The 19,470-nt window shown below is 38.1% G+C and overlaps 2 protein-coding genes across 2 annotated transcripts in view; one reads left to right on the top strand and one right to left on the bottom strand.

Annotated features, from left to right (window-relative positions):
• Positions 1-884: 884 nt before the first annotated feature.
• On the bottom strand, positions 885-12,081 carry LOC137401004 (cytoplasmic polyadenylation element-binding protein 1-like). Its single transcript, XM_068087344.1, has 9 exons — positions 11,988-12,081; positions 6,659-6,723; positions 6,388-6,431; positions 5,868-5,981; positions 4,027-4,232; positions 3,120-3,333; positions 2,338-2,432; positions 1,361-1,453; positions 885-1,067 (listed from the first exon to the last, which is right to left on the bottom strand). The coding sequence occupies exons 1-9, from the start codon at positions 11,994-11,996 to the stop codon at positions 885-887; spliced, it is 1,023 nt and encodes a 340-aa protein (XP_067943445.1). The 5' UTR covers positions 11,997-12,081.
• The window catches only part of LOC137401003 (disintegrin and metalloproteinase domain-containing protein 10-like), a 23,186-nt gene continuing 15,755 nt past the window's right edge, over positions 12,040-19,470 (top strand). Inside the window, exons 1-7 of the mRNA XM_068087343.1 lie at positions 12,040-12,081; positions 13,594-13,785; positions 15,493-15,589; positions 15,748-15,913; positions 16,262-16,380; positions 17,129-17,286; positions 17,853-17,996. Coding sequence (XP_067943444.1) covers positions 12,040-12,081; positions 13,594-13,785; positions 15,493-15,589; positions 15,748-15,913; positions 16,262-16,380; positions 17,129-17,286; positions 17,853-17,996 — 918 coding nt within the window. The remainder of the gene's footprint in view (positions 12,082-13,593; positions 13,786-15,492; positions 15,590-15,747; positions 15,914-16,261; positions 16,381-17,128; positions 17,287-17,852; positions 17,997-19,470) is intronic.

Raw genomic sequence — 19,470 nt, 5'->3', positions numbered from 1 at the left:
GTTGGACACATGTTCATAAAGTAACAGGTGTACTCAAGGGTTGGGCACATGTTCATAAAGTAACAGGTGTACTCGAGGGATGGATGCAGGTTCATAAAGTAACAGGTGTACTCACAGGTTGGACACATGTTCATAAAGTAACAGGTGTACTCAAGGGTTGGGCACATGTTCATAGAGTATCTTGTGCACTCAAGGGTTGGACACATGCTCATAAAGTAACATGTGTACTCAAGGGTTGGACACATAAAATCTTCCTAAGCTTGAGATGTTGAAAAACTTCTGTTGGGAGAAGAAAATAAACTAAGAAAATTGTCAAAGCTTGAGACTTAACGGTTTCAGTTTTGTTCAATTTGGATTGGCCAGCTCAACAACTGAAGACACTGTTCAGTTGGACAATGCTCACCTCGCCTCTTTTCAAATGATATATTCAATTGTAATCCAGAATCATGTGACCGTAATATAGGATACAGATTGTGAGTTGCAGTTTCTGATCGTTCAACAGCCTTTCCTAGAGACTAGTTGCTCGACTGAGATATCAAAATTTGGAACATTTGGTACAGCTGCTATTTAATCTGCTCCTAATGGTATTCTGTGACATGTATGATCACATGTTGGATTGCCTTCATGTAAGTTATAATTGGCTGTCGCCAACTGTTTACCTTGTCCGTGTGATCTAGTAGCAGGTAATGGTGCAATTAACTTTAAATATAGCTGCAGGTAAATCTAGCACATCTTCCATTCACTGCCATTTGGTATTATGCATTGGATTTGAATTTGTAACATCCGTTATTTTATTTTCAGTATATATCATCTCAATTGGGTGTTTACATCAGTGATGTAGCTAGTGTGCAATATGTGTACAAAAACAATGACTTGACTAGACATCACAACGGAACTTGGCCAAGCCTGTTTCTGAACCGACTGTTCCAGCACTCTAGCTCGCGTATCTCTGGATCTTTCCTCAACTCCGAGACTTTCGTTTTTCGAGGCTTCTCAACCTTCTTATGACCTTCATGCCTTGTATTCTCTGTACTCTTATGATTAGCCCAGCATCGATGACAATAATACTACAACAGATGGGCTAGTTCAGAGAAAGTTCCAACTATTCTCAGACTGCTAACATACCATGGTTCTTAGTCACCAAAATTTATAAGACTAGTCATGCGCACAGGTTACTGTTTACTTGAACCACCCAGAGGGCGTTATTTGTTATACTTGGAGATCGACAAGCATTAGCGGATTTGTCATTCCTTGCTTGTGTTTTATAAAGCTAGCTTTTGGTATTTTGAAATCGTCATGAATTCGTAACTCCAGTTTGTTCACCTTAAAACATTTGTCTGATAAGTTATGTTATGTTCACCTTCAGGCATCCGAGATATCTACAGAAGCATGGTCCAAAATCTTCCTGGCACATGCTGCATGGTTGTTCTTCAATGTACGGATCAATCTGTACCTGTCAAACAAAACTAGTACAGTGTATGTGTAGATAACTCATCGGAAAATCGACCATGGTGTTTGCTTAGCTTACTGTGGTTGCTGTGGTTACTAAAGTTTTCTGCCCAAACAATAGCTCTGCGATTTTAGCTGTACATACCCGAGTCCAGTAGAAAGGGAACCCTGACAACTGAGAACATTTCCAGTTGCAAAAAGCAATCTAAGATTGGGTGCCATTCATGTCACCACCCGTGGCCTTTTTGGGGCACTAAACCTTAACTTGTTGTTTGCAGGTCAGGAGTTCTAGACCACTAGGCTACGGCTACTTTCTGTAGACAACCTGACGAGTCTTTTACCAGCTTGTCTGAGTTCATTCAGTATTAGATGTGGGTCAGTGGGTATTTCTTCCTTTTAGTAAACAGCAGATTGGCGGTCAATTCTCAATTAAGGTCACTAATAGTAACTAGTAGTAACAGATGTGGCATCGGACTTTGAACTGCTTCCTGCAACAGTGACTGTCTCTATTCATCAAAGTTTCATTATCAGCATGCTCCTTTGCTCAGACAAGTCCAACGAAGATCACAACGTTGCTTGCCACAGTACGCAGTCTCTGCTGGCAGTAAGCTATGCAGGCACCGTGCTCGATCTTAGAGTGGCTGCTCATACTATTTCTCCCTGTTGAGTGTTTGGTGAAAAACTAACAAAATCTTTAGGAATGAGAATGAATCCCATTTCTTGTGTTACCAAAAGTACACAACAATTGAAACAGTTGATTACAAGTAAACTCCATTTAACACGCAGCTGGCTATCTCCATATTTCCTTTGCAAATGACTGCACTGCTTCGGTGAAGCATCACTGATATAGTTTCAGCCCGAAGATAAAAGCTAACAAAATAGTCTTACCTGCTTATGAAATCTGGTGGTCTTGACCTGCATGAACTCGGCCTTTACTGCCCTCATGAAGCTGTCATAACTCCGAAATGTCACCCTCGCTGATCCTAAACATACATTCAACAAGTTCATTACTGTCACCCCTTCATTACTGTCACCCCTTCATTACTGTCACCCCTTCATTACTGTCACCCCTTCATTACTGTCACCCCTTCATTACTGTCACCCCTTCATTACTGTCACCCCTTCATTACTGTCACCCCTTCATTACTGTCACCCCTTCATTACTGTCACCCCTTCATTACTGTCACCCCTTCATTACTGTCACCCAATCATTACTGTCACCCGTTCATTACTGTCACCCGTTCATTACCGTCACCCGTTCATTACCGTCACCCGTTCATTACCGCCGCCCGTTCGTTACTGTCGCTCGTTCATTACTGTCACCCATTCATTACTGTCACCCATTCATTACTGTCACCCATTCATTACTGTCGCCCGTTCATTACTGTCGCCCTTTCATTACTGTCACCCGTCACTTGTATGCCTGCTGCTAACCTCAAAACTATTTGAGCTATAAAACTCCTCAAAAAGTTTGTATAAATGCTTTATATAAATTGGCCCACACTAGCATCTTGCTTCTCATATGTCACTCTTAGACTTTGGAATTCTGTTGGGCTATGACACGTGTTGACAGGTGCAGGTTGTTTAGCAAGCCTGACAAAATATTGATTATACCTTTACCAACATTCATGGTTTTACAAGATATAGTGGTTTATCATGACACTACTCACCAATGGGATATTTGGTTTTGTCAGTATCTATGTCGACATAGGCAACACTGCCAAAGAGCTCGTTCATGATGCGTGCCAAACTGTATGCTGTTATCAAGCCGTGTAGTCCACCGACAAATACTGTCATATTTTTGTTTCTCTTATTGCTTTTCAACTCATCGGGAGTAACAAAACAATAGCGGCTTTGTTGGACCTCCCAAGGGATTACCTCCACCTAAAATCCAAAATTCAGCAGTCATTGATATAAATAGCTTTTTGAGGACACACTTTGTAATAAGGAGCATAGAGTTGCGTTAAGTATTAACCAGTTCACAAACACTTTCATGAATATCATGGAGTTGTTTACTTTCAATATATAGTAGATGTACCTCAAGTAGTTTAGATCTTTAGAATATCCTTGGCCGTATGAACAGCTATGTCAATGTACTAATTGGTTGGTTGTTGAAATTTTACAGCTCAACAAATGTAGTGCTTTCAAAGACAGCTAGAACATTCGAACTCAGTAATTTTTATTCTATGCCCGTTACCGATCTATAGAGAAATTATGTAATAAACAACTACTATAAATTTACACTAAGTTGGGGCATTTATGATTAAGATGAGAAGTTCTTTATGCAAGTAAGTATTTAAGATACTAGCATTTTGATTATCACAATTTAGTTTGAAGACAGAGTTCACGCATGTCTCCATACATGCTGTTGTCATGCAAACATAAAACACAAACCCTAGAATATCATCGCACAGCTTTTGTAACACTGAAAACCTGCAATAGATCTTCCCCTTTAAGATCAGCCACCAGATACCATAATGCTGCCAGATAAGGAAGTTTTGAGAATCACATAGGCAGCATAGACATGTAGCATATCATAGACATATAGTTCTTATTGAATAATAGTTTAATAGATACCTCTTTCCATGGAAATGATGCTGGTAATTTGTAGTAATGTTCCTTCTCAGGGCTGGATGACTCCATTCTGCATTGACTGAGTAACTTTCTTACATCATCTGAGCTTGTCATTATAAGGTAGCAAAAGAGAAGATTACCATTCTTCTTGACAGCGTATTCTGGAGCCTCTATAACTCCTAAATTTCCAAAGGCTTGCCGCACCTCTGCTGCAATTACCCATTACCCGAATATTTGTCTGATACATACATATATGTATACAACCTTATATATATACATGTGTATATAAACAAATACACATATATAGATATATACAGATATGTATATATACAAATGTACAGACACACGAATGTACAGACACACGAACAGACACACGAACAGACACGCGAATGTACAGACACTCGAATGTACAGACACGCGAATGTACAGACACGCGAATGTACAGACACGCGAATGTACAGACACGCGAATGTACAGACACGCGAATGTACAGACACGCGAATGTACAGACACGCGAATGTACAGACACGCGAATGTACAGATACGCGAATGCACAGACACGCGAATGTACAGACACGCGAATGTACAGACACGCGAATGTACAGACACGCGAATGTACAGACACGCGAATGCTCAGACACGCGAATGCTCAGACACGCGAATATACAGACACGCGAATATACAGACACGCGAATGTACAGACACGCGAATGTACAGACACGCGAATGTACAGACACGCGAATGTACAGACACGCGAATGTACAGACACGCGAATGTACAGACACGCGCATGTACAGACACATGCATGTACAGACACCCGCATGTACAGACACCCGCATGTACAGACACCCGCATGTACAGACACCCGCATGTACAGATACCCGCATGTACAGATACCCGCATGTACAGATACCCGCATGTACAGATACACGCATGTACAAATACACGCATGTACAGATACACGCATGTACAGATACACGCATGTGCAGATATAAATAAATAAAAGTACCATTTGTAAATGGTCAGGCCTGTGTTATGCACCCACCTAGCTACCTTTTATATGCACCCTATTAGCTACCTTTTATACAAACCCTGCTAGCTACATCTTGGACAAATGCTATTAGCTATCTACTTGCTATCTGTCAGGCTATTAGTGAAACAGCTGTCTTAGGCTAATTACACCACTTCTTTTCTTCACTGCTTTCAGAAACTAGCTTCAGAAACTGCTTAGACTACCTCAAGTTACTAGCTTAAGTTACTAGTTCACCAGGCAAGTTACTCAAATTCATTGTGTAATTATTTTATTAGCCTTCATCTAATCAGTCTAAAACAACGTATCACTGAGACTGCTTTACAGAGCAGTTTTCAATAATATGGCTGAGCTGTTAAATTAACATTGACTTCTAAATCTTTTAATTTTTTTCCAAGTCAAATTTATAAATTTTTTCTATTTGCTCAAATTTATCTTAGAGTGATGACGCCTTATATGGATAATTACAACCCTGAATTAGGGGATCTTGAGGTTGATGAATATTCTGTATTTTTGAATCTTTGCTGCTTGAAGCACTCTAACAGACTATCTTCTATACCCAGCCATCCACTTTATAGTAGACATACTAATAAGTCAGTTGAACCTGTCTTACGAGGTTAACTTTAACTGGTTCCAACTACTATAAGTGGTTTACACTTGTTTTGGAGGCACTAAAAAGGTTGACACAAAGGAAGATCATGAATAACAACTGCTCCTAATGAGGTAACAGTATAGCCTGTGATATGCTTGGCAGGTGACTGATGAGATGTCGCTAGTAGCTACAAGCTTTGAGTCAATTCTTATAGGAACTCACCGGCACTTGTACCAGCACTGAATCCACCCAGGAAAACTTTAGTAGAGTATAGGGGAGTTTTAAAACGTTGAAAAGGGATTTCATTGTACCATCGAACTCGGTGGTTACAGGTGTCTGCAAAACACATGACAACATTGAATTCCCGAAATGAGCAAAATTCTGTTTTACTACTGGCTTGCAAGCAGCCCAATTTTTTATCAGCCGTTAAATTTCCATTTATATGGAAATCAAATAAAAACCAAACTAAATATTTAACATGGCTCTTTTGTTCAAATAAATCTCAAAATATTTCAGCAGAATGTGTGACCGTAGCATAGTTAGACTAATAACCCAAAATACACAGGTTAAGTATATCAATCACCCAGGATGGTATTTCATATTTGAGAATCTAAGTTGTTCCTTATTAAATGGCTTGGTATACTATATTCAGTTCACCCAGACATGCGTGTTAATTCATGTCATTTCATAATTATATAAAAGAGTGAAATCTTTGAAATGTTATGTAAATATAAACACTTACTTGAGAATGGAATCTTACCAGCAGCCATCTTGTTCAAGCACAACCTAAAAACAAATTAAAATTACTGCAGCTAACATCAAAATTATCAAGTTTTATTGCATGGTAGATCTCTACTGGAACTCGGCAAGTCCAACTTGTAAGCTCAGCACTTTCACTATATCATATCTATTTAGAGGGTAGATAACTTTGTAGTCCAAAACCACAACATTGTTAGTATAATGTATATTACTTCAATTATGTAAAAGTCACCAAGTACTGGTAAGTGGCTCACTCGCATATCGGTCTAACTTGAGCTCCTGGGGCCTTATCAAAATCTTGCTTGATATCAGCACCGACCTACAGATACCAACCAGCATGTAAATACAGCATGTAAGTACAGCATGTAAGTACAGCATGTAAGTACAGCATATAAGTACAGCATGTAAGTACAGAATGTTAGTAGAGCATGTAAGTATAACATATAAGTACAGCATGTAAGTACAGCATATAAGTACAGCATGTAAGTACAGCATGTAAGTATGGTGTTTGTCAAAAGTTAGACATACAGTACATCGGGCCTGGAACTTGCTTAAACTTTCAAAAACTCATAAGACTGAAACCTTCATGTTTGAAAAAGCCATAAATGCGTTTAAGGAAAGGTGTAGATGCGTTTAAGGAAAGGGGTAGATGTGTTTAAGGAAAGGTGTAGATGTGTTTAAGGAAAGGTGTAGATGTGTTTAAGGAAGGGTGTAGATGTGTTTAAGGAAGGGTGTAGATGTGTCTAAGGAAGGGTGTAGATGTGTCTAAGGAAAGGTGTAGATGTGTTTAAGGAAAGGTGTAGATGTGTTTAAGGAAGGGTGTAGATGTGTTTAAGGAAGGGTGTAGATGTGTCTAAGGAAGGGTGTAGATGTGTCTAAGGAAAGGTGTAGATGTGTCTAAGGAAGGGTGTAGATGTGTTTAAGGAAAGGTGTAGATGTGTTTAAGGAAGGGTGTAGATGTGTTTAAGGAAAGGTGTAGATGCGTTTAAGGAAGGGTGTAGATGTGTTTAAGGAAGGGTGTAGATGTGTTTAAGGAAAGGTGTAGATGTGTTTAAGGAAAGGTGTAGATGTGTTTAAGGAAAGGTGTAGATGTGTTTAAGGAAAGGTGTAGATGTGTTTAAGGAAAGGTGTAGATGTGTTTAAGGAAAGGTGTAGATGTGTTTAAGGAAAGGTGTAGATGTGTTTAAGGAAAGGTGTAGATGTCTTTAAGGAAGGGTGTAGATGTGTTTAAGGAAGGGTGTAGATGTGTTTAAGGAAGGGTGTAGATGTGTTTAAGGAAAGGTGTAGATGCGTTTAAGGAAGGGTGTAGATGTGTTTAAGGAAGGGTGTAGATGTGTTTAAGGAAGGGTGTAGATGTGTTTAAGGAAAGGTGTAGATGCGTTTAAGGAAGGGTGTAGATGCGTTTAAGGAAAGGTGTAGATGTGTTTAAGGAAGGGTGTAGATGTGTCTAAGGAAGGGTGTAGATGTGTCTAAGGAAAGGTGTAGATGCGTTTAAGGAAAGGTGTAGATGTGTTTAAGGAAAGGTGTAGATGTGTTTAAGGAAAGGTGTAGATGTGTTTAAGGAAAGGTGTAGATGTGTTTAAGGAAAGGTGTAGATGTGTTTAAGGAAGGGTGTAGATGTGTTTAAGGAAGGGTGTAGATGTGTCTAAGGAAGGGTGTAGATGTGTCTAAGGAAAGGTGTAGATGTGTTTAAGGAAAGGTGTAGATGTGTTTAAGGAAGGGTGTAGATGTGTCTAAGGAAGGGTGTAGATGTGTCTAAGGAAGGGTGTAGATGTGTCTAAGGAAAGGTGTAGATGTGTCTAAGGAAGGGTGTAGATGTGTTTAAGGAAAGGTGTAGATGTGTTTAAGGAAGGGTGTAGATGTGTTTAAGGAAAGGTGTAGATGTGTTTAAGGAAGGGTGTAGATGTGTTTAAGGAAGGGTGTAGATGTGTTTAAGGAAAGGTGTAGATTTAAGGAAGGGTGTAGATGTGTTTAAGGAAAGGTGTAGATGTGTTTAAGGAAGGGTGTAGATGTGTTTAAGGAAAGGTGTAGATGTGTTTAAGGAAAGGTGTAGATGCGTTTAAGGAAAGGTGTAGATGCGTTTAAGGAAAGGTGTAGATGTGTTTAAGGAAAGGTGTAGATGTGTTTAAGGAAAGGTGTAGATGTGTTTAAGGAAAGGTGTAGATGTGTCTAAGGAAAGGTGTAGATGTGTTTAAGGAAAGGTGTAGATGTCTTTAAGGAAAGGTGTAGATGTCTTTAAGGAAAGGTGTAGATGTCTTTAAGGAAAGGTGTAGATGTGTTTAAGGAAAGGTGTAGATGTGTTTAAGGAAAGGTGTAGATGTGTTTAAGGAAGGGTGTAGATGTGTTTAAGGAAAGGTGTAGATGTGTTTAAGGAAAGGTGTAGATGTGTTTTAGGAAAGGTGTAGATGTGTTTAAGGAAAGGTGTAGATGTGTTTAAGGAAAGGTGTAGATGTGTTTAAGGAAAGGTGTAGATGTGTTTAAGGAAAGGTGTAGATGTGTTTAAGGAAAGGTGTAGATGTGTTTAAGGAAAGGTGTAGATGTGTTTAAGGAAAGGTGTAGATGTGTTTAAGGAAAGGTGTAGATGTGTTTAAGGAAAGGTGTAGATGTGTTTAAGGAAAGGTGTAGATGTGTCTAAGGAAAGGTGTAGATGTGTTTAAGGAAAGGTGTAGATGCGTTTAAGGAAAGGTGTAGATGTGTTTAAGGAAGGGTGTAGATGTGTTTAAGGAAAGGTGTAGATGTGTTTAAGGAAAGGTGTAGATGTGTTTAAGGAAAGGTGTAGATGTGTTTAAGGAAAGGTGTAGATGTGTTTAAGGAAAGGTGTAGATGTGTTTAAGGAAAGGTGTAGATGTGTTTAAGGAAGGGTGTAGATGTGTCTAAGGAAAGGTGTAGATGTGTTTAAGGAAAGGTGTAGATGCGTTTAAGGAAAGGTGTAGATGTGTTTAAGGAAGGGTGTAGATGTGTTTAAGGAAAGGTGTAGATGTGTTTAAGGAAGGGTGTAGATGTGTTTAAGGAAGGGTGTAGATGTGTTTAAGGAAAGGTGTAGATGTGTCTAAGGAAAGGTGTAGATGTGTCTAAGGAAAGGTGTAGATGTGTTTAAGGAAAGGTGTAGATGTGTTTAAGGAAAGGTGTAGATGCGTTTAAGGAAAGGTGTAGATGCGTTTAAGGAAAGGTGTAGATGTGTTTAAGGAAAGGTGTAGATGTGTCTAAGGAAAGGTGTAGATGTGTTTAAGGAACGGTGTAGATGTGTTTAAGGAAAGGTGTAGATGTGTTTAAGGAAGGGTGTAGATGTGTTTAAGGAAAGGTGTAGATGTGTTTAAGGAAAGGTGTAGATGTGTTTAAGGAAAGGTGTAGATGTGTTTAAGGAAAGGTGTAGATGTGTTTAAGGAAAGGTGTAGATGTGTCTAAGGAAAGGTGTAGATGTGTTTAAGGAAAGGTGTAGATGTGTTTAAGGAAGGGTATGACCAAATCATTTTTTCTGAGTTCAGATAAAATCTCTCAAAACTAAAACTAAATCAGCTGTGAAGGTTCAACACAATGTAACAAATAAAGTTTTACACTTGATGACCAAACTATAAATAATTAAATAATGATTTTTACATATTTGACATATCATTGAGTATAAAAACACTAAAAAATCAAAGCAGATCTTTAGGTTAGACTACGTAATCAATCCATTCTCATTTTCTTTGATTGAAGAGTGATGTTATGACCATACATGGATAATTATTATACAAGGAATATACATAAATCCTCAGATTACCATTATAATTAAATTATGGTATATACATGTACATGTAGTTTCTAAGTAAAATTAAAATCAATTTTTTATCTTATAACAAACAAATATGTTAACATTAGTACAAATGAAAGACGTCAATTGGTTTAATTCAAACACTTCGCATCTTCACTGTCACTGTCTGTAATTTTGTAAATCAATTTTTTTCAGCCATGTATCCGTTGTATGGAGAAGCCTTAGAGAAGGTGTTTATTTATCGCTGTATGGAGAAGCCTTAGAGAAGGTGTTTCTTTATATGAATCTCAGTGTTGTTTCTTGTCTCTTGGTTCAGCTATAGCGATCAAGTTTTGGGAATGAAAAATCCGCCTAGCACTGGATTTGAACTCGGAACCTCTAGGACTGCAGAACGACAAATTAACTCAATAGCTGTCCTCGCCATACTATGGGTTAATAGGGAACATACTTATGCGGTGCTTGCACAAATATTTTTCGCCAGTTCAAGGCAGATTTAAAGACAGTTTTAGAGACAGATTAAGAGGCAGATTTAGATTACCTCAAGCTAATAGTTCACCAGGTAAGCTACTCAAATTCATTGGGTAATTGCAGCGCCGGCATTCAGCCAGTCATTCTATAACAAGTATCACTGAGACTGCTTTACAAAGTCATTGTGCAATATTACGGTTGAGCTGTTAAATTAACATTGACTTCTCAATCTTTCAATTCATTTTTCAAATCAAATTCTAAATTTTTTCAATTTGCTAAAATTTATCTTAGAGTGATGATGCCTTATATGGATAATTACAACCCAGAATTAGGGAATCTTAAGGTTGATGAATATTCAGTATTTCTAAATCTCCGCTGTTTAAAGTACCCTCACTTTATATTAGTGCCCCACAAACCGAAACCATTGAGCACGAAACCACCATTTTACCTGCGCGTTATCTAGAACATTCTCACAGCATAGGAGTTTTTTTTAACTACCATTGATTTCCGCGTTATTATTATTTTCGAAATGGGTTTTATCGGCATTGGCCAATAAAATAGAGTTAAGTTCAAATAAAAATCAAATCAAATAAAACTAATTCAAAAATCAGAGCAAAGAGACTTAGTTTAAATATTTGACTCGGACTGATTCAAGCCCAGCGCTGGGTTGAAAGATTAACATCATCTACGCGTAGTAGTAAAGGCACTTTGCACAAGCAATATACAAATAGTATAAAGCGGTAAAACAGGCATCAGACTGAAATTACACAGAAGTGTACAGGAAATACAGAACATAGACATCAAACCATGTATGCACAAGTTTTTGATATTATACAAGCAAAGAAAAGAGGTTTTATATCAAAAGAACTTGCTAGAAGGTGTCAACAATGTCAGCTTAACTCCGATAATAGCTGATCTAGTTGGTCAACTGTATATATCTATATATCTTATATATGTATAAATGTAAGTGTTTGTTGTTCGTGTGTCGGGTTATAGCAGTAAAATACTAATGGAATGGGCTATACAATGGAATAATTCTACACAAGCTTATTACACCTACCAATGGCGAGTGGCATCGTTAACGGCGATTGGTTAAAATATCCACGCCTCATACTTTTTACTACTCATACTAATTACTAAAGAAAACCAATTTACTAGTAGAAAATCACGTGCCCAGACTTGCCCAACATGCTATAAATACATGTGCATAAAGCATGAACTTATAGCGCAAACAGAAATAAACAAACAGCTTCTTGTAAAAGTTAGAATGGTGAATATTGTATCTGCTGATTAAACATGAATTTTCTGTGCATAGTATACCCATGTACTATGGGATTTAGTGTAGATATATTGATAGCTCTCACCTGTGCCATAACTAGTGAAAAAAGAGCGAAGAAACCTCTTCAAAAACTGGTGATGAGAACGAGAGTGCAAATACCTTTGCAACACCTGTGCAGGGTAGGGTTACAACTTGGTGAGCTTTGCTGTTTAAGTACAATAACGTAGCTGCCAAAGCAAACAAGCTGTCATAGCTTTGGACAATTTGTTACCTTCTTGCTGGAAAGCAAGGAGCAAAAGCTTTTTGTTGGCTAGCAAATCAATTTATGGCTCATTACTAATTTGTTAGACAAAACCTTTGCTGTTAACTTTGTAAGCCGTAATAAGCAATTTTTTATTTTAATGAAGCTCTCCACTGCTTGCGCTATAGAGTTGTCTGCTCTTTCTTTTCAAATTTTCATAGCTTTGACAGTACTCCATATGCCCATCCCCTATGCATACTTATTATGCATACTCCCTATATGTACCTCTTATATGTAACCTCTATACATACCTCCTATACATACCCCCTATATGTACCTACTATACATAATCTCTATACATACCTCCTATGCATACCCCCTATATGTACCTACTATACGTAATTCTATACATACCTCCTATACATACTCCCTATATGTACCTCATATGCGTAATCCCTATACATACCTTCTATGCATACCTCCTATATGTACCTACTATACTTAATCCCTATACATACCTCCTATGCATGCCTATATCTACCTCCTATACGTAATCCCTATACATACCTCCTATGCATACCTCCTATATGCACCGACTATAGGTAACCACTATACATACCTTCTATGCATACCCCCTATATGTACCTCCTATACGTAATCCCTATACATACCTCCTATACATACCTCCTATATGTACCTCCTATACGTAATCCCTATACATACCTCCTATATATACCCCTATATGTACCTCCTATACGTAATCCCTATACATACCTTCTATGCATACCCCCTATATGTACCTCCTATACGTAATCCCTATACCTACCTTTTATGCATACCCCCTATATGTACCTACTATACGTAATTCTATACATACCTCTCATACATGCCTATATGTACCTCCTATACGTAACCCCTAAATGTACCTCCTATGCCTAATTCCAACAGCACCCCAATTGTCTCTTCTGACGATTAGGATCTCCTAGCTGTGAGAGCTAATAGGATAAATAGAAAGGAATTCATGGAGACGAGGTATCAACAGAGCAGCCTGTACTTGCAACCTTAGTTGGATGCTGGTGGGAAGTTGCTGCACAGTTGGCAAATATGGTGTCACAACTGCAAAGCAATTCGAATTCATTGTAGACATCATAATTAATATGACAGTGTTCCTTCATAAACACCTTTGCCTGGCAGTGTAAAAATTGATATTTGCTTTAGCAGCTTTGCGTCATTTGACATCCTAAAGCAGCAGTCAAAGGAACTTATGCTAATTGGTTGGACACAAAGCAAAGATGACCTGATTTTGTAAAATTATAAGAAACAATCATCAGCTTGCAGCTAAAAAGCTATCGGGAGGATGTGACATAAAGGGAAGTAATCATGTCGGAATGAGAAAGCTTTTATTTACCGTACCTTATAGATGTTACAGATGCTGCTCTGCTTGTGACAGGTGATGCAGGTGCTATTTGTGCAGGTACTATCTGTGCAGGTGCTATCTGTGCAGGTGCTATCTGTGCAGGTGCTATCTGTGCAGGTGCTATCTGTGCAGGTGCTATCTGTGCAGGTGCTATCTGTGCAGGTGCTATCTGTGCAGGTGCTATCTGTGCAGGTGCTATCTGTGCAGGTGCTATCTGTGCAGGTGGTAAACTCCAACCACGCGAGGGTTTTTCAATATTTGACAACTTATGTTTACTAAGATCCCTCCATGATTAAAGGTACAAGTCATTGAATTGTCATGTATTATGAATAAAATAAAGCATAACGATTGGCTTACCGATTTATGTATTCAGCACCAGAACCTATAAACATGCTTTACTTGCATAGAGGGTATAAATACGCTTTACCTGTGCACAAATACTTAATCGATTTAAAGCAGGCCTCTAGTGCTCACTCAATACACAGGCCTACAGACATACCTTACATCTGATGCTCACTCTATACGCAGATCTACAGACGTACATCCATCAGGTCCAAACGGTAAGTAGCTGCAGTATGTATACGAAACATCGATAAATAAATTGTTAGCCAAGTTTTTTGTTTACAACTTCGACTTGATCTTAACCTCATTTAGCCGTCCAACTTCCTTGTAAATATCTCTCTGGTGAAATGTCGCTACTTTCTGTTATTTAGAAGAGAGGGAGTCGATTTTTACACAGAAGTTCTGTTGGTTGCTGAATATTTTGTTGATGGGTTGTTGCCTTCAGTTGGCTTAAAACGCAGAGAAAAGCAGAGAATGTGCCTATAGGCAGTTTGTAGCATCTTTGTGATGTATATTGGTCTTGTTAGTCCTAGCTTAAGCCAAGTACTTGCTTTTACGTGTCGCTAATACTACACAATTGCGAAAGTAAAACTTTCCTTAGACACACACTTGTAACAAATAACTGCACCGCAGCCTACATGGTAAACCTGAATTTAGAATGAAAAGTTTACTTTTAAAATAACCACCTTACAAACAGCATTTTCTTCTCTCTATCTATGTTACTCTATTGCTATAGATACCACTGTATCACTCTATTGTTACAGATACCACTGTATCACTCTATTGTTACAGATACCACTGTATCACTCTATTGCTACAGATACCACTGTATCACTCTATTGCTACAGATACCACTGTATCACTCTATTGCTACAGATACCACTGTATCACTCTATTGCTACAGATACCACCGTATCACTCTATTGCTACAGATACCACCGTATCACTCTATTGCTACAGATACCACTGTATCACTCTACTGCTATAGATACCACTGTATCACTCTATTGCTACAGATACCACTGTATCACTCTATTGCTACAGATACCACTGTATCACTCTATTGCTACAGATACCACTGTATCACTCTATTGCTACAGATACCACTGTATCACTCTATTGCTACAGATACCACCGTATCACTCTATTGCTACAGATACCACTGTATCACTCTACTGCTATAGATACCACTGTATCACTCTATTGCTACAGATACCACTGTATCACTCTATGCATTGAAAACACAGCTATCTTTGTAGTAGATACAACTATTAGCAAAACCTTTAATATCTTGTTAGACACGCCTTATCATTATGTGCAGTTTCATATTAGCTACTTTGTTTCTATTTCATAGACATCTAGTGTTAAGCAATATAAATGTATAACCTTATACCTTCAACAGACATCTATAAGACCTGCCTAAGTCTAATTAACAAAACGTTTTAGAATATTTTCAATATTCTGACTAGAACTGAAATGTGGAACTATTGATAAAATAAAACCTCATGCAGACAAGTGAGTGTGGAGATAAGACGACCTTCAAATAAAATGATCTTAACTCTTGACAACGAGAGTTTTTATTTCTTTAAGGTGTATGGGATGCTGTCGGCAGCTTTGGCCTTGATTACAATGTCTCTGTATTCCTCTCTTGTGACCTCCTCTGTAACCTCTGCTCCTTTAGATGAAGGTAAGAGTATCACTAATACATTGTTGTTGTTTCATCATTCTCAATAGAGGTCATGGACTGCTCTTTTACACATGTTCATATTAATCTAATTATACAAATACCCTGAAACCAAGGCTATTTTGATCCACTGCTCCATGTTTTGCTGCTGCCTGTTTAAGCTCTGCTGAAAAGTGATGGCAGCTCACTGCTGGATAGTCTATTTCATGAGCACCATGTGCTGTCACATTACCTGAGTTCTCTGCTGACCCAGGATAAGAGACTGACACGCCGTTCTCCTTCTCACTCCGATGCATATCTCAGGCTATCATTCTATGCTCTAAAGAGGTAGAAACATGATGACATCATTAATATAGGTTATAATAGCGAAAACCTGCTCGAGTTCTCTCTGCTCTGGAACTCATTTGCCCATCTGCCATATTTTATTGTTTTTATCTATTTTTATGTTCAAAGTTTAGAAGCAATAATCATCTTAATGTGAAAGCAGAGGCAATCATAGATAGCAGGCTGCAGGGTCATGAAATAGAGCGGCCCTCTATTTCATGACCCTGCAGTCATGTTGCCTTGTTTGTTTGCTGAAGTGATTACTGCGGCAGCACAATCAATATATACCGATTGAACTTTAAAATATAGTCTCACCCGCTCTATCTGTCTGTCTGTCTTCTTCTGTTGTAGAAACTTTACTTTACATATAGCGCCTCATCCAGAGATTTTCTCGAAAGATATGTCTGTAGAAACGGACAAGCAGTCTTTTAAAATCGATAGAAACAAAGCCTACATCGGACACATAGCAGGTGCGAATCAAGCAGACGACTCTCATAAATTCAACTAGTGCTAGTGTCTTGAACATGGTAGATGCTCACTGACAGCAAGACGATAGTAATTAAGAGATGTTTATCTTTAGCTCACTCAGGACATTTGTATATTAGTTTTAAGTATTATGCGTGATCACTTCTCGTCTGTACTTTCTAGTTCTCTCCTTTTAACTATTGAGTGAGCTGCTTGAACAAATAATGGCTACAACTAAAATTGATCTCACATGGTATTGACCTACTTTTAAGTTTATTGACCTATTTTATAACCCTTTATGATGAATAATTGCTTTGGTATTGTCAGACAACTGATGGAGTTGCTTGTGGGTTTTAAAAAACCGAGGAAGTCATTAGGGCCACGGTTCTATTTTTTTTCCTAGTGGTTCCTGTTGACACACAAGTATTTCTATTTGTAGACTCACTGTTGCAGTTGTTGTGGCAACAATTTAACTTCCATGTGTTATTTTGATATTTTTAAGGTATTTATGATCAGTAGGTCAAGGTGACTAGCCGTGTTTTCAGAAACGCTTGGAGAGTTTTATGGTGTTTTGAAGTTTATTTTTTTGTAACAAAAGGTGATACATTTGATTTCCAAGGAAATACCAATGATTCGAATATATAAACAATAGACAACGCCTTTTGCTATGCACTTTCTATGGAGCTTAGTAAAATGCTGGCACAAAGCCAATTCCAGCCAAACATCTAATCAACTCCATTTACTGTCAAACAGATAGCAATGGGAACCAGCTAGGGGAAAGTCATGTGGCAGGTGTACTTTTGAAAGATGGACGATTTGAAGGGAAGATTGTTGACAGTGAAGAGGAATATTTCATAGAAAGAGCCGAGAAGTATTTTCACTCTATCAACTCAACTGACAAGCTCCTCTCTGTGAGTATATCAGTTCTGCTGGTGGCAGCAAGTCTAGCCTGTTATATGTACTTACATGTAATACTTTTTTATTGTGTCAGCCCGAACTCATTTGGTGCACAGCCCTACCTAAGAATTAAGTGCGAAAGTGCTAATGAACTAAAAACCAACTTTTGTATTCTGTCAGCATCCAAATTATGAAATAGTAAGTATGGTAAGTAAGTAAGTAAGTAAGTATGTGAAGATCTGCTTGACTTGTTACTCAAGCTGACTTGAGTCATATATTCTTCATTGCTTCCAGGAAATTTGAACTCGGGGTACAACAACCTTACGCGTTATTATTAAGCCTTACGTGCCTGTGAGCTTTTGATGTCTTGACTGGCATTACATACCACTCTAATCTATAGTTGTATTCCCTTGACAGTGAGTGTGATGTATGGTTCTCAAGTAGCTTGGTTTGACCTATTGACCTATTGACCTAATTGTTTAGCCTTTATTCAGAGTGAACTTGAGCATTTATGGCATAACATGGTATATACTGTTGCTATACAATGTTTGTGACCATCCCATTATCTGCTCACTTCCAGATATTATATAGAGGCTCTGATGTTAAAGCTTACAGCCACCATGAAAGGTCACCGACCTGTGCATTTGATCAGCTTTACAGAAGCAGCCTAAAAAGATATGGTACTCTCAGACCATCCTTAAATAGGAGCCAAGAAACGGAGGAGGTATGTTTTGTGTGCTATCACAGGCTAGGAGAATTGTTTGGTACAGTAAACAGACGCACTGACCTCAAATAAAATACATGATCAGCAATTCTTATGATACAGCCAGACTTGATGAAGATGTATACAGAGCTATGAGCCTGTTTCTGGGAGCGAATGACATTCTGAGGTGTGACTGATAACAAAGTTTTTATACTTTATTCTGGTCAGTTGAGACTGTCAAACAAATTTGATAATCAGACAAATGAAAGGCCGGTTGATCTGCAATAAGGTTTTCTTTTTTATTTAAGTCAAGCTAAACTAGCAAACTCATTAATCTGGCAACCAATTAACTATCATATGCATCCCTCTTTTTTCCTTAGCTTAAAATCAAAAATACTTATTAATTGCAGCAATGATAAGGTTTGGGGAAAGAGCAAAAACTTGCAGTAAGTTTACAGTTTTCTAAGTTGAAAGCTTCCAGGAAGAAACTAAGTTAATTCTGGTTTTGCTACTTTTCAGTGACTTACTTTAATGAGTAACTTACACTAGGGTTGCTAAGTTGACCATATGCCTTTGCATGCTACCAGTACTGAGCAAGGTAGGTTTGCACACTACCAGTACTGGGCATGGTAGGTTTATGCACTACTAATACTGGGCAAGGTAGGTTTGCATACTACCAGTACTGGGCAAGTAGGTTTGCACGCTACCAGTACTGAGCAAGGTAGGTTTTCATGACTCTGGTGCATAGACCGATTTTAATGTTACTAATGACATTGGAAAAACATGGTTTACTGTCTTTGAGTGATTAACACGCCTTTTTTAAATAAATTGATATACATTAAGAAACAATAAAGAGAAAATTTACTGCAGTTTGAATAGAAAATTTCATCGCGTTATCATAAACCAAGCGTAACTGGCTTTTTGTGCTATGAGCTCAAAACAAGTAGAAGTTAGCTGATGCTTTAGTGACTAGTAGTAAGGTACTTATGAACTTGTTATGAACTTGTTATGAACTTGTTATGAACTTGTTATGAACTTGTTATGAACTTGTTATGAACTTGTTATGAACTTGTTATGAACTTGTTATGAACTTGTTATGAACTTGTTATGAACTTGTTATGAACTTGTTATGAACTTGTTATGAACTTGTTATGAACTTGTTATGAACTTGTAATAAAATGCAAATAGCTAGCTGATTGCCAGCCTTCAATGACGCTTTCACTGCTAGTTTTCCAAGACGTGTATTACGAGCATTATGCGGGTTTGGAGTTGTGTTTGGAGTTGCTTTACCATGCGAATTAAGTGTTTCTATGAATATTCGCATGATGCGGATTGACTCCGGAGCCTTGTCGAAAAAAGGTAAGTAATTGTATGCTGTAAGTGGCAATAATTGGCAACACAGCGATACACGTGCTAGTGAGGCGAACACATAAAACTCTATTGAGAAAGGGCGACAGAAGTATTGAAAATGTTTAAATTGATTGGCTGACGCTAT

Source organism: Watersipora subatra, chromosome 7 (genome assembly GCF_963576615.1).
Source record: "Watersipora subatra chromosome 7, tzWatSuba1.1, whole genome shotgun sequence".
NCBI classification, from domain to species: Eukaryota; Metazoa; Bryozoa; class Gymnolaemata; order Cheilostomatida; family Watersiporidae; genus Watersipora; species Watersipora subatra.
Note: the sequence above shows the minus strand (reverse complement) of the source record. Positions and strands in the feature narration are given on the sequence as shown.

Bases quoted from the DNA above. Each gene is read 5' to 3' on its own strand.
- LOC137401004 (XM_068087344.1), bottom strand. The intron at 2,433-3,119 runs GTGAGTAGTGTC...ATGTATGTTTAG, and splicing joins CAAAACCAAATATCCCATTG to GATCAGCGAGGGTGACATTT. The intron at 1,454-2,337 runs GTAAGACTATTT...TTTGTTTGACAG, and splicing joins CCACCAGATTTCATAAGCAG to GTACAGATTGATCCGTACAT.